Source organism: Prorops nasuta, unplaced genomic scaffold (assembly GCF_024137725.1).
Source record: "Prorops nasuta isolate Cenicafe-Biocafe unplaced genomic scaffold, Cenicafe_Pnas_1.2 PNAS00011, whole genome shotgun sequence".
Classification (NCBI taxonomy): domain Eukaryota; kingdom Metazoa; phylum Arthropoda; class Insecta; order Hymenoptera; family Bethylidae; genus Prorops; species Prorops nasuta.
Window position 1 is genome coordinate 3,472,591 of NW_027116808.1, and position 14,625 is coordinate 3,487,215.

At 30.8% G+C, this 14,625-nt stretch overlaps 2 protein-coding genes across 8 annotated transcripts; one reads left to right on the forward strand and one right to left on the reverse strand.

Annotated features, from left to right (window-relative positions):
- Positions 1–327: 327 nt before the first annotated feature.
- eRF1 (eukaryotic release factor 1) lies at positions 328–10,392 on the reverse strand. Of its 6 annotated transcripts, none has more exons than XM_066734139.1 (10): positions 10,274–10,392; positions 9,269–9,382; positions 8,746–8,921; positions 8,527–8,654; positions 8,289–8,439; positions 8,019–8,209; positions 7,815–7,944; positions 7,500–7,720; positions 7,271–7,418; positions 328–3,343 (listed from the first exon to the last, which is right to left on the reverse strand). In XM_066734139.1, the coding sequence occupies exons 2-10, from the start codon at positions 9,352–9,354 to the stop codon at positions 3,261–3,263; spliced, it is 1,314 nt and encodes a 437-aa protein (XP_066590236.1). In that variant the 5' UTR covers positions 9,355–9,382; positions 10,274–10,392; the 3' UTR covers positions 328–3,260. The 6 variants fall into 6 exon arrangements, with proteins under 6 accessions (XP_066590236.1, XP_066590235.1, XP_066590233.1 ...); XM_066734138.1 differs by lacking the exon at positions 10,274–10,392 and adding an exon at positions 9,954–10,263; XM_066734136.1 differs by lacking the exon at positions 10,274–10,392 and adding an exon at positions 9,954–10,263 and having other exon boundaries at positions 9,269–9,531.
- Positions 10,393–10,783: 391 nt separating this feature from the next.
- Positions 10,784–14,517, forward strand: LOC136777335 (longitudinals lacking protein, isoforms H/M/V-like). 2 transcript variants are annotated; one of them, XM_066733513.1, is made up of 5 exons: positions 10,784–11,196; positions 11,323–11,424; positions 11,587–11,777; positions 11,873–12,049; positions 13,355–14,517. In XM_066733513.1, the coding sequence occupies exons 3-5, from the start codon at positions 11,595–11,597 to the stop codon at positions 14,033–14,035; spliced, it is 1,041 nt and encodes a 346-aa protein (XP_066589610.1). In that variant the 5' UTR covers positions 10,784–11,196; positions 11,323–11,424; positions 11,587–11,594; the 3' UTR covers positions 14,036–14,517. The 2 variants fall into 2 exon arrangements, with proteins under 2 accessions (XP_066589610.1, XP_066589611.1); XM_066733514.1 differs by lacking the exon at positions 11,323–11,424.
- The last annotated feature ends 108 nt before the right edge of the window (positions 14,518–14,625 follow it).

Consider the following 14,625-nt stretch of genomic DNA (forward strand, 5'->3'; position numbering starts at 1 on the left):
AGAGTATCGTATGTATGTATATAGGATGCGTCACTTGAAATGCTTCAGTACAAGAACATAAGAAAATGTTTTCTGTAACTATTAGGCATGTTAATTTTTTGCACAGTACCTTTTTGAAAACTTATCTCTAATTGCATTAAAAGAAGTTTTGTGCAAAACATTGATATTTCCGATAGTTTCTCAGATATATCACAATTTTTACATTCTAGCTCTGGTACACCATAAGTGCCTCACCTTATAAATGTATATGGTATATGGTATGTACAATCGGCACAGTTGATTTTATACAAGCAGATGTACAAATGAAAATGCCACAAGCAAAAAGGATAATATTAATATAATATATTTATGTTGAAAAGTATCATACTGAGTACTTCCATTTAAAATTATAGATGCATTGTAGTATTCCTTCCTCCATTTATTATTGACTGAATAGATCCTTTTGTAATTTTAATCAAGAATGATATTGTAATTAAAATAAATTTTGCTGGCTTTGTCTATGTCATAAATATTGACAAATAAACCCAAAAATACATGTATCTATATTGGAGACATCAATTATTTTTTTTTATAAAAAACTATATTATATTATTTCTTCCCTTATTTCAATTTCTCGATTTCAAAATTAGTAAGAGAATATTAAAACATAATAAATTATTGGGAACATATAAAGCCTTATTGAAGAATTATAAAATTAGGAACAATGCTTCAATGGTGATAAAGGGAAGATTGGAAATAATGGACGTTTGATGCAGTAAAATTATTTAACGTATTATGAAAAATGCATCATATTGTATTTGGATGATTTTTCCTAAGTAGTCGTATAAAAATTTTCTAATAAAATGTTATATCCTTTGCATGTATATTACACTATTGTAATACAAATTAGGACATGAGGCAGGCATAAATCTGTATACACGTGCTAAACAACTCTTACGCTTTACTGGTTTTACAGTAAAAAAAATTAATGTATTGCTAAATATACGTTAGTGGTTCCAGAAAGATCATTACTATTGAAAATAGAACATTTTTCTGTTTTTGTAATAGTTTTAACACGTGCGTACGTCATCATGGAATGTTCGTATCAGATCATTATTTCAATCTCCCGCTTTGTCACTCGACAGAGTTTAATATCGATAAAGGACGTAGTACTACTGCCGTACTATTGACAGTATTTGGTAACAATTCTTTAATTTACCCACGTACCTTCTCTCATATCATGTTTTGAAGAAAAAAATAATTTAAACAATATGATATTGCAAGTGCATCGTGCAGTAGATCCGGCATACAAAACAAGTATAACTACAGTTGATTATAATTATACTAATATTTGAAGAAAATTAATAGAACAATAAAATACATGTTTAAATGCTCATATTACTTCAGTAGGTAATAATGTGTGGAGCGATGTGGACCTTAATAGTGTGATAAGAATATGTTGATTTCAGCACGAAAATATTATTTCAATTTTAAATATACGGAAGAAACAAAACAGGTTACCAGACAAACATGTTCATTAGCAAATTACAACTATGCTTATGGACGAGATCATAGGCAAATCCATTATCTAAGTACGTCAATAATCCAATTGAAATTAATTTGTAAAATCGGTGGTTCTGTACACCATTCTTACCTTACACATACAAGGTTATATGTTTTTTCCCCTCCAACATTTAGACCCCTCTCTTTCATTTTCAATGAATTTTTACAGAACTACCATGTATTTATAATTGAAATATTTGCAAGGCAAATAAAATGATGGCGCCGATACACTATAAATAGCGAAGGATCTATACTCGCGTTCCTCTTCACACATATAAAAATTTTAATTAAAAGGAAAATTAAGCCGACAATTAACATTTTGGTATCCAGGAGACAATACACAGATACAATGCTGTGAGATTGTGTACTGAAATTCGTTGTGCACATACCACAATAAGCCGGATCTTAGTCGAACGTTCCACTTTGATGAAGTTTTTAGTGAGCACAATTTCCACGGGAGCGACGAGCGGCAGAGTTTAGTGTACATTGATCAATATAAATCAACATTTAACCATTATTGCCCAAAAATCTCCTAATATTCATGAAAATCTTTGCTTAGCATACAGGATTTATCGATTTTTTCCTTTTTCTGTTATAAAAGGTACTTCACCAAAATTGCACGTTACATTCTTACCACATTTATACATACACGACATTATTTAATACAAAGGCATCGTATGAATAAGCACGTTAAATTAACAGTGTTCATAATATTTTAATATCTTTCATTAAACATTGCATGAGCTCCGTCCTTGCTAATAAGATGCAGCATGTATTAATGAAAAAAGAAAATCAGATTTCCAATATATTCGTGAAGCATTCGTTATGTACAATTATTCACTGTACAAAACCTGAGAGTCAAAAGCCAGCAACAGAATATCAATTTAGCAAATTGTCTTTTCTTATCTTTACACGAATATCACTGACAAAGATAAAAAGATTTTACTTATCTTGTCAGGATCATACGCAACCTTAACTTACGTCTAAGGCAACCGTGCCATTAAAAATTTGTCTCTATGTACAGAACTCTTTATTATTCATATGAATTTAAACGCCGGTGTAGAATGTACGATACGCAAACAGATTTGTGATAGTAATTATTAATTTATTACGAGCAAAATAGCGCCGTAGCCATATGTTTCACTCGGAAACTTAGCAGAACTTTTTTTGTTTCTCCCTAATTTGATATTTCCATAATATCTATGGTAAAATGTTCAACATCAATTTAATATAAAATTATTGTGTCTTAAATGAGACGTACTGTACAATTGTATTCGGCATATTAACTCGCGGAGTTATACCAAAATAAATCCATGTGAATAATTGAAGAAGATAATTGTAATACAAGGTAATGTTTATGTGATATAGGCAGGTTCAAGCTGGCTTAATTAAGTGTCACAGTCTTAAAGTTGCCCTTTTTCTCATAGACATGGACTATTGGCGCGTCACGTGCTATGCTTTTCACTTCTGTTCATTGTTTCGAGACCGCTGGATGCTTCTTTTAAAGCCTAGGCAAAAACTTTACTAAACGACGATTCCATATGTGTAACGTTAAGTTCTCTTGCTTTTGATATTTCCCTATTAAATCTTTATTTCTCCCTTTTTGCCATTATTTTTACGCGCCTTATTTAAAATACTATGCGAAAGTGAACATATGTTCGTGTATCGTTTTTTTTATCTAGAAGTTTGGAAAACCGAGTGTCCAACGAGTCACAGGTTTAGTAGTCATCCAGATCAAAATTATCGATCTCAATATCGTCCAGCTGCATACTCTGAAAGTCCACTTTGTACCGCAATATACCTGAAAAATACAAACAATTATTTTTATAGACCATAAAGTTATTTTTACGTTCTTATCATTAGATTTCAGTAAAAACATCCAATTTAATAAAAATTCAGAAATCAATCGAATAATGTAGCATCGATTAATATTAACAAAAGACAATACTTTCAGATAACGTAAGTTAATAATTCCACAAATATGAATTTTCAAGTTTTACCAACATTTCGAATGTATTTTAAAATAAAATTTATGCGTGTTGATTATTGCTTTCAATTAAAGTATAGAGTTGATGCTTTGCAATGCTAAAATGTTACACAGTGTAATATGAAAAATCGAATAAGCTGTGGTATTAAGTTGGTTAACAAATTTTATGTAAAAATCAGTATAGTAGCAATAATAGGGATTATCTATTGATACTTCATTCAAAAGGCAAATGATATATAATTATCTTTCTTATATAATTTATCATTATTTTAAGGATATTAATCGTAATAATCGCATAATATAGAATATATACATAATACGAAACATAAAAAAAAAACAAAAAGAAATATTCTCTATAATTTCTAATTTTAAGATAGCTCTCTCAGTAAATATTTACCGTACCAGTCAGACACGTTTTAAATAGGAAATAAACAAAATCCTGCTTTATATAATTGAATAAATAATACTGAAACATCAAATAATATTCAAAACCAAATTAAAATAAAATATTTTACTTCCACATTTGTGCATTGGATGTCATTCTATTACTTGTATTTGTTTTCTTTAAACATTCTTATTTTTTGTTCGATTTTAAATGGTAGAATAAATATCTATTGAGACTACTACCTTAATATAAAAAGCAATTACTATACCTTTCCCAAAGTGCGAGCTATTAAGAACAGGACAATAATTAGTACTTATAAATGTAAATGGAGTAACTATTTAAAAATAATTTATAACAAAAAAAATTCTACTTGTTTACTGCCATAAAAAGGTCGTATACTTTTTCTGCGTTCATTAACAAATAGTGATTTATACACCAAGTACGTAAAGTAGTACTTTTTTGCACGAGTAGAAAAATTTGACGCACTCGCCTTCGGCTTATGCGGCATTTTCTACTCGAGTGAGAAAAAGTTTAGTTTACGCACGAGTTACATACAAATCCTCTCCTAATTTTTTTAAACAATTGTCTGTTAATTTCTTTAAGCTTATAGTAAAGTTTAAATCGATATATTACTATAACATTTTCGTTTAATTTTATCTATAATATTAAAGGAGCAATTATTAAAATTCCATTACTTTTTAATCAATGTTTAGGTATACGATAAATAATATTATTAATGAAAAAAGTGCAGTATATTTTTAACAAAATTAGGAAAAAGAGTATATGAGATCTTATATTCTTTAAAAGTGTATATCTTATTTAACGAATATAAGACGATATAATTCGTGCAAAGTTTTTGTATCGTTGCAAACAAGTTTATCTACTTAACTGTTTCATAATATTCTAATGAACTAATATATACTTAATTGTATATTTACGAACAATTAATGCATTATTTCCTTTCAAATTTATTACAAAAAGCTTCGAATATAATAGAGAATAAATATTTTGTCATAAAGCAATCTCTTTTTAAATAATAAAAAAAAACGACTCTCTCACCTTGACTACAACGTGCTGAATGTATTTAAAAGGGCTAATTTTTATCGCTCGAAACATTACGTGCATATTTGAACTATTATATAAATGATATATTGAATAACGGTAAGAATAGTTGAAAACTAAATACAGCTCGAGCATGCAAGAAGCACATATAGTACAAATAATTTTATCTTCGCTTATGCTTTCACTGTGAAAGAAGCATTAATATCATCATTAATACCAATATAAACAAGCAGTACTGTGTACTTGATATAGAAAAATATGATTATTTTAAAAGTAGTCATGTATAATATTACTAATTTTTTAATTTAGCGTTTTGATCTATTACGTTAATTTATGAATGTATCACATTAATATTAATCTGTGTCTTTTGAATAAAATAGCATTATAAACATTGCTTGGTAAAAAGAATATTCAAGGATTTACTACAAGATTGAAATAAGTAGAAATATAAGGAAGATCAAGATTAATGGTGAATCATTAAAAAGGTACGAACTAGTATCGCAAACATCACACGCTCCTGCGATAAAAATATGGTAAAAAAATAAAAGTAAAAAATATTATTATCATGTTTACAGATGACTTGAAAAACTAGATTTATTTGTGATCAATTAAATTACGTAATTATTGAATTAAATTAAATTAATAATATCCCTTCAAGTATATAAATATTCAGAGTTTTTCTCAGAATTAGAATATAATTTGTTTGAAATTTAATTTATATAAATTTGAAAAATAGTGTCAAAAGAGTATAAGTGAAGAATTTTAAATAATAGATTTATAACTCAGCACTATAAATGGTACAAAAGTATAAACTACGTTGAACATAGCTGTGGCATAAAAAAGTAATAAAAAGGTGTTTCATGCTAATAAAACTTGCATAGGACATTGTTTATAAATGAAAGATAATATAGTAATTTCAATGAATGGAAAAAATATCATAGTGGGATTATGTAGTCGTGTAAAATTATTTTATATTAAGAATATCACACTGTGAAGTGCAAATAATTTTATTGCCAATTTAAATTATTGGAATTTCATTGTTAGAGAAATTAATTTCTTACTCTGTCAGACTTGACACATTATTATAAATAATATTATATAATGCGTACAATATTAGCTTTGTTAAATAAAATTCATAATTATTTACTCAGTCATGATTAGCCATGGTCAACAGCTATGAATAATGCTATGATAACTTATGAATTGCGATAGCTTTTAATACGAAATCCGTAAAATGATTAACACTAAATGGAAATTTTCCATTGAATCAACCACTAGCAACTAGAAAAACCGGTATGCTGTATAGATCAAATGTCTTTTCTAAATACCGGTGGTAATTTACTTATTGTGTTGGCTAAATTTAAACAGATTTAAATATTCACGTTTTAATTTGTTTACAATTCAGGAGCGTCAATAAAAGGAAAACCATGATTGACTTTAGACCATCCAAAATAATCGAATCAGAAATATTTTTAATTAAAAATTTAAATATTGCAAGCAAACTGAAGAAAAGACATACATAAACTACAGATTTGCACAGAAGAACCTATACTATTTAGTGAAAAACCCAATGGAAGTTTTTGAGTATTCTGAACAAATGTATCGTTTGATACAATTTTATAAAAAATCTTTTCTTGTATAATATGTAAGAGGTAAAAACTGCTTTAAATGATTCTTGAAATAAAGCATTTGCGAGAGATTATTCGTCTAATTAATGCGCGTATTCAATGTTTTTGATGCATGATAAATTTGTTCAGTTTCAATAACTATATGCTCTATGAAATACCATATTTAAACGAATGCACTCAAGACAGAAAGAGCTACCTGGTGAATTCTGAGTATTTCACAGACGAAATTAGTAATCATCGAGGTCAACATCGTCAAGAGGCTCATCAGCCTGCAGAGACTGGAAATCAACTTTGTAGCGGAGAATTCCTATGTACGAACATATATACTCCACTATTAATATTAGTATTTTTAGCTTGTTTCTCTTTTCCAATAAACTCGTATTATTGGTTTCTGGTAGATCATTTCTGGTTAAATTTTACATTTTATATTTAAATATATATCTTTAAAATACCATTTGATCATCTTAAAATATATATGTAAGTTCAATCAGAAGAACTTACATTAAGGAAAATATAAAAATTAGTTTATCTAGTACTTTTGACTTATTGGGTGTGTTGCTTTTTATAATTGCACGTATATTGAGAGAAAAATTCATTGGTTTATAGATTATTTGAGTTATTCTTATCAATGTGGTATAATTTATTGAAATAAAATTGAATGCTTACCTCCGATACCTCCAAAACCTCGTACAAATTGGGAGCCTTCTTGAGATTTATCAGTGATAATTTCCAATGTAGCACCGAAACTCTTATAATTATTAGCAAGCCATTCCAGCAAAGGTTGACACTCTACAAGTTCCAATTCGACCCCGCTCTGTAATGTTAATAATAAAGCATAAATTACCATAAAACGTGACTGCTGTTTATAACGAATACTCTTTAGTCTTCAGTATACCTCCTTATCGGTAAAATGAGTTTTATCCTTTTCTTGTTCAGGCGTAAGATGCAGTACTTTTTCTTCCGCGTTTGTATGATTTTTTAAAACGTATCGTTGTATATCTAAATTTTCCCAACAAATTAATGTTTCCACACTACCTAATTCTAACGCTCTTAAGGTATCTTCAACTCCAAAACAGTACTTTCCAGTATCTTGAGAAATTTCATCGAAATAACGTCCTGGTTAAAACAAAATAATTATTGTAAAAAATTGGACTTTCTGTACTTAAATTGAACAATGCATAAAGTTATAAAAATTGATAAAACTGCATACCAATCAGTTTCTTCTCTTGAATGAATTTTACATTTTGCAAAGATTCAGCTGCAAGTTCAATAGCTTGATTAAAACCATTTTCTCCACCATAGGATACATCAACTAATTTTATAACTTTAGCTTGTAGTCTCTGAAAATTTATAATTATAAATAGTAAGTATATTTTGTTTTGCCATTGATTTGAATAATAAAATATTTTCTTACAGGATCAAACATATCAGACTGACTAAGCTCAGTTTTAAAATCTGCACTACCCGCTAAAATCAATCCGGCAATATTAGGCTTATCATTAGTGATATAGAGTTGTGTTGCTACTTCAGCAACTTTACGAACATAATTATGTCGTTTCTCCATTCTCAATCTTGCAAAACGAAGTGCAGACTGTCCTCCTCTACCTATATATAAGGTCAATATGAATTACATTTTCTGCGTATTTTAAACCAACAATATACTATATTATAGAATATATTTTACCATGCTTTTTAGGAAGGTCAACGGTAAATTTATGTAAAACTTCCCGAGTATTTCCTTGTAAGGTACCAAATAAGGCTCCATTACCATCCATGACTATAAAACCAAATTTATTATCATCAGCAAGCAATGCTGTAAGAGCTTCTGTATGAAACTGAAAACAATATCATTATTAAGGACATTGGATTTCAATGATTAAATACAAATATTCAATTTTTGGATGATGTATATATATATATACCTTATTATCGCAAAGGTATAAAGAAGTGTTAATAGGTTTGAAAGGTTCAAAGTCAATGTTGACTTTCTTCTCTTTGCCTTCTTCGGTCACAATTGTTCCACAATATATTACCAGGCCATTCGGAGGCACTGCAAAGAAAAAAGAAATTGTAAAAGAATACTCAACTTAGATAGATTCAGGTAGCATTTAAAATACCACAAGGATAAACAAGCTTCTTACCTTTAGTATATAATTTTAGCCTATGCTGTACCGATGTAATTGCACCCAAAACTGATAGTCTATTTACACGAGATTTAATGTTAGATGCGGTACCAAATTCATCTGCTAACATTTTGCTTACTCTCGATATTTGGTCTTTTGGAGGTATTATGAGTGAAATCATACTAGTACCATTGCTAAATAAAAAATAATTTTGGTCATTAAATTTTTATAAATATACCTGCTATATACTTTATGTTATATAAGAGTAAGAATATGTATAAACAATGTCATTAAAAATAATATAAAACATGAGTCAGAATAAACAAAATTAGTGTAAAGGCCTTGAAGAAAATATCAGTGTGACTAATCAAAATGAAAAGAAATTAGACATGAAATAATTAGATTAAGAAATATTTATTGAAATAGAGTGAAAGCTAAAAGATGGTTGAGTAATTAGCACATGGCCTTTAAACCATATGTCACAGAATGAAATAGGAAAAGGAGTGACAGTTGCGGTTATGTTAAATATGATAAAAATTACCCTCTAGCCATTTCGAGGCTTTTAATAAGCTTCTTGATCTTCCAGATCTCCACATTACGGTCAGCGGAAGTTTCCTCGTTGGACATTGCTGTATGCTAAGTCGCGTGGTCGCGGCTGAAAAGAATTCGTGCTGAATTTAAGATGGTATAACAGCGGAAGGTTCGGCAGAGCTAGGCAGAGCGTGATTGGCCGATTAATTTCGATGAAAAAGCCGGGTTTCTATTTTATATCCCTATTTTTCTCGGATACCTCTCGGATTTTCTCTGAAAGGAATTGCTAGCTATGTATCGACGAAACTGCTTTGATCCAGTTTATACCGGATTATGGCAGACAGAACGTGCACAGCATAAGTTTACCCGCGTATTGAAATGGAATAATGTAAAATTTGTGACGAGACAGCAACACCACCTCGCCCACATGCACCAGTGCATTCACCCAAGTACACGTTTGAGCCGTTAGATGGCCACCGCACCTTACATTGGTATCGCACAGAAATCGCCAGGTGGCCACCCCGCCACCGAGTAAACCCCTTATTCACTACCCAAGTGCATCATGCAATCCATGAAAAGAGTGGCCGAGCATGAACCCCTGTTCCCCCTATTTGCCAATTTGTTTCCGGCTATTGAGTTATCGATAGCTAATCCCAATATCCAACAAGTAACATGCTTCCCATGATGGCACTCACTTTCAAATTTTCAACGTTTCAATTGGGTTTGTTCACCCTTTACTTGGACGACCCTTCTCAATGGCGATTTTTGTGATATCTCAAGTATGCCACGCGAAAGGGAAGCCTTAGCCACCTCGATCTTGAAATGCACACGTCGGCCATGCGATGACACAGCCACAGTCGCACAGCCACAGCGAAATGTCAGTAAAACCGAGTAAAACGATGTAAAAGTGAGTGAGAATGTGAACATGAGGGTTCTCACTTCTCACCCACTCAGCTTTTCCGTGACAGTGACTCCTTGTGCTAAAAAGCTAGAGGCTACAATAGAGTAAACTTACACCGACTGAGCTTTGCGTTCAGAAACGACGACTACAAGACCACACAAGCATGTTGATCGTTTATAACCACAATAGTTGGATTAATTGACAAATGTTGGCAGCATGACTTAATTACTTGCTATTGCCGTATATGCAATGCGCTGTAATTTTTCGCATATTTTAAAAAGTGTCCATTTCTCATTTGTAAACTGGATTCGTTCTTTCGATATATCTGGACAAATTGTATATTGGACCGAAAAAAAAATTATTTTAGTCAGCTATCAATACTTTCGACTATCTTAAATTAATCGTTTGATTGGTTGGTCAGTCAGTGCTTTCTCAAATAGACCAATCGCTGCATTGTATCAAAAATTCGCAATGTGCTTCTGCTGAATAAAATGTTCGATTGGTCCAATGCAGAAAGTACACTGACTGATCAACCAATCATATTGAACATTTCATTCGGAGCTGAGGGTGCGATCGATGTGAGTGGGGGTTGAACTCTCTGGTTGAATCCAGCTATTGGTTTTTGTTTTTACTTGTAATCGCACATTCGCGAAAATAGGCATTTAAATATATTTTTAAATTCCAGCGTCCCATTTACGTTCTAATTTTATCACAATACATTTAAGGATTGTCAGAGACCATGCCTATCGGTTCAGTCCAGTCGTATTAATATTATTAGGATTTTTTGTTGTTCGTAGATTTCCTCTTTTGACGTAATTGTTTCAATTCGGACTAAAATTAGGCCATGCGGATTAACCAATTAGAAGTTACAAATAAGAAGTATATATATATTTATCTACTTCACTGTGTAGATTTTCTATTATTCGTGATCTTCGTGATTATGGCGATTGGTAAGAGAGGGTGAATGTGTTAAGTGTTGTGTAAAGTATAAAAAGGCATAGGGACACTGGCAAATTTTGGCCTGTAATTTTTTCAAGGTAATAGTTAGCTCGTTATATTGTTCTTAGCGATAGTATACAATAAGCTTAATAAAAATGTCGAATATATTGCACTACTATAATTGATAGTACTAAATCAATCTTGGTATCTGTTCTTTCCTCCAGCCATACCTAGGTACAATAATAGATTTGGCTGGAACCTACAAGCTGATTAAATAAATAGTATTGTCTATTTCACGAAGTACGAGATTAGTTATATAGTCGAACGTACGTATTCGTTTGGTGATACGCATAAATTTAATGTGTAAATCATTATTTCGTATCGAATTTTATTTTTTTAAACTTTTATAACCTGCTTATTGCAAAAATATTTGTATATTTGTATAAAACATCTTTCCCTTTGGCTCATGGTACATGTTTTTTGTACAGTGATAAGCATGGAGGGACAACAATTTTGTTTACGATGGCATAATTTTCAAAACACACTTCTCAGTTCATTACCTAAATTGCTTGATGGTGGGCATTTAACAGATGTTACACTGAGTGCTGGTGGTAGGCATATACATGCACATAGAATCATTCTTTCAGCTTGCAGTTATTATTTTAAAGAGCTATTCAAGGTATTTACTATGCACCTGTCTTCTTAATAACACTTTCAAACCACTATTATTTGAGTTACAGAAATATTACAAATAATTAATGTTAAAAATTTTAGGATTTAAGCTCTTTACAACATCCTGTTATTGTATTACCTGGTATGGAATATGCTAATTTGTGTGCTCTAGTCACATTTATGTACAATGGTGAGGTGAATATCTATCAAGAACAATTACCAGCTCTTTTAGCCATGGCTGATACTCTACACATTCGTGGATTGGCTGATATAGCAGGGGTAAGATATGACGAGCTGTTTTATAGAAATTTCATATATGAGTATTTCATTTGTGTTATCTAACATTATGCTGTTATCTTTCATCAAATGCATTGTGTTTTAATTTAGTGTTATATAGTATTTGTTTAGTTTAACCTTCCCCAGTCATTTTTCCACAGTTTTGTTACTTTTAGTTTGAAAGAGTTTAAATGATTGGAAAAGGTTAATAACTGTTCTACCAAAACCTCTTGTCAAATAATTTTTCAATCTTTAAATTTGAAGCACAATAAATTTTTGCAAATTTAGTAAAAAAAGCAGGATATGGATAATTTTTAAATACGGTTTGAGCAAACGTTAGGGGCTAATCTTCTGCATGAAAAATTTAATTTTTTGATTGAGTATATTTTTATTACTTGTTATTTAAAATGACTTTTTTTATATCTAATTTATTACCTCCATTTGAATACCTATTCCTCCAAATATGGAGTCTGAAAAATGATGATAAAGTAATACTCTTAAACAAATTGCACATTTGCTTTTTCTCCTTTAATCTTTTATATACCGTATGATCGTGTTGTTTTGTTCAGGTCACTTAAACACATTCACTGTCGTTCCTCAAGATCTACTTCACGAAGGAATATCTGCTACATGTTGTATTCATACATGCATCGAAGGAACGATAATGAATATAAACGATATCCACGAGATCAAGATCGTTGTGTGTGTTGCAACTAAATGCAAGTGGATGCATCCCATGGAACCTTACCCCATAGAATGAGTTTACAGGTATATCTAAGATAGCTTTTCATCCATAAACGTCTACATTACTAAATTATTTGTAGTAAAGTAAAACCATTCTGTGCAACATATCCCTGTTGCCTCTTAATAGCATTCTAACATTTAAACCAAAATGGCTGTAACCAAGTTTAATATTAATGTGTAATATTTTCTTTAATATGTAACAAGACCAAGCATTGCATGAATTTTTTCTGAGAGCTGTGGAGTTTTCAATAATTGATTTAATTTGATGTTAGTGAAAACATTTATATTCAAGGAAAAAGAGATGCATTTGAAGAGTAAATTTAGTCAAGAATAACTATAAAAGATGTATAATCTACAGATACCAATGATATATGTAACAAATTTTGAATATCGACTTTTAGATACCTTGGAGGATAGGTAGAACAGGGCTTTTGAAAGAGCTTCTATTGTAATACATTTTATAACACAAGAGGCGACTTTTTAGATGAAGTAGAATGAATCAAATCTTTACTTGTTATTGAATTTAAGCCTGAATTTTGTAAACGCTAATTGTTCTGTTTACAGAAGAGCTCTACATGGCATGATAATGGTGTTTATACTCAGCCTCCGGCGTTGAATCCGACCCAAGAAAAAACTTCCGATGATACGATAATAAAGAAAGAAGCGACAGATAATGTATCAGTAAGAGAGACAGCAGATCGTCAATTGTCAACTGTGGAAGTACCGGATAACATGGATGAGGATTCGTCCAATGACCAGGAGAGCATGCCTTATTGCGTTAAAACAAAGCCTTATTATTCCATAAATGCTAAACTTAATCAAAGAGAAAAAAACCCAATCTTTACCAATACTTCATCTAGTTCTGAGAAATATACTGAAAAGATGTATACGGACAATGTGGTGGAGGAGACCGTGCCAACCTCCGGCGAACAAAGGACAATTTTAGAGGACACGAAGCCACCGCCTATTTGGGATGCGAATTTCAAATTTTTAGCAACTTCTGCGACAAATCGAACGTCCCAATCGTGTAACAAATCAAGTGTCACTTGTCTTGTTTGCGGGAAACAATTAAGTAATCAATATAATTTACGAGTGCACATGGAAACTCATAGTAACAGTTCATACAGCTGCACAGCTTGTTCTCACGTGTCCCGATCGCGTGATGCGTTACGAAAACACGTTTCGTACAGGCACCCAGTGGCTTCACCTCAGAAACGTCCGCGATACAATGTTCCAAAGTCATAGACAAATTTATTTTCTATTAGAAATCTCTTTGAATTCATACAAGTAATCCTGCACATAAATATAATTTATTTCTACAGTATTGTATCAAAACTGATTAAAGGAAGTAAAAAGAGTTACTATATTGAGTTAACTATAATTAGTAACAGTCTTGATATAATTTTGTAAAAATAAATTGTTTAACAGTAGGTCTACTTGTACAAAAGATTGTACAGAAAAATGTATAATCAAGATCTTATATATTGAACAATAATAGTTAATTTGTAAATAATTGACCAAGGAACTTAAATTTCTAATTTTCATTGATCGATTTTAAATAATTATAGAAACGAAGCGCCTTCAAACTTAAATATAATACAATAAATGATAAACTGTGTGGATGTTCCTTAAACAAAAAATTTAGTCTTTATGTTGTTATTTCTTGTTATCGTTAAATTGTTTTAATAAAGACATTAGTTGATCACTTTGACCAGTGTTTCTCTTAAATTCATACACAACTGATTCAGCTCAATAGCCAAGATGTTAAATAAATAAACTTAACATTTCTAAAGATCACAAATAGATATTTTACTTTTTTTAAATATATATATATA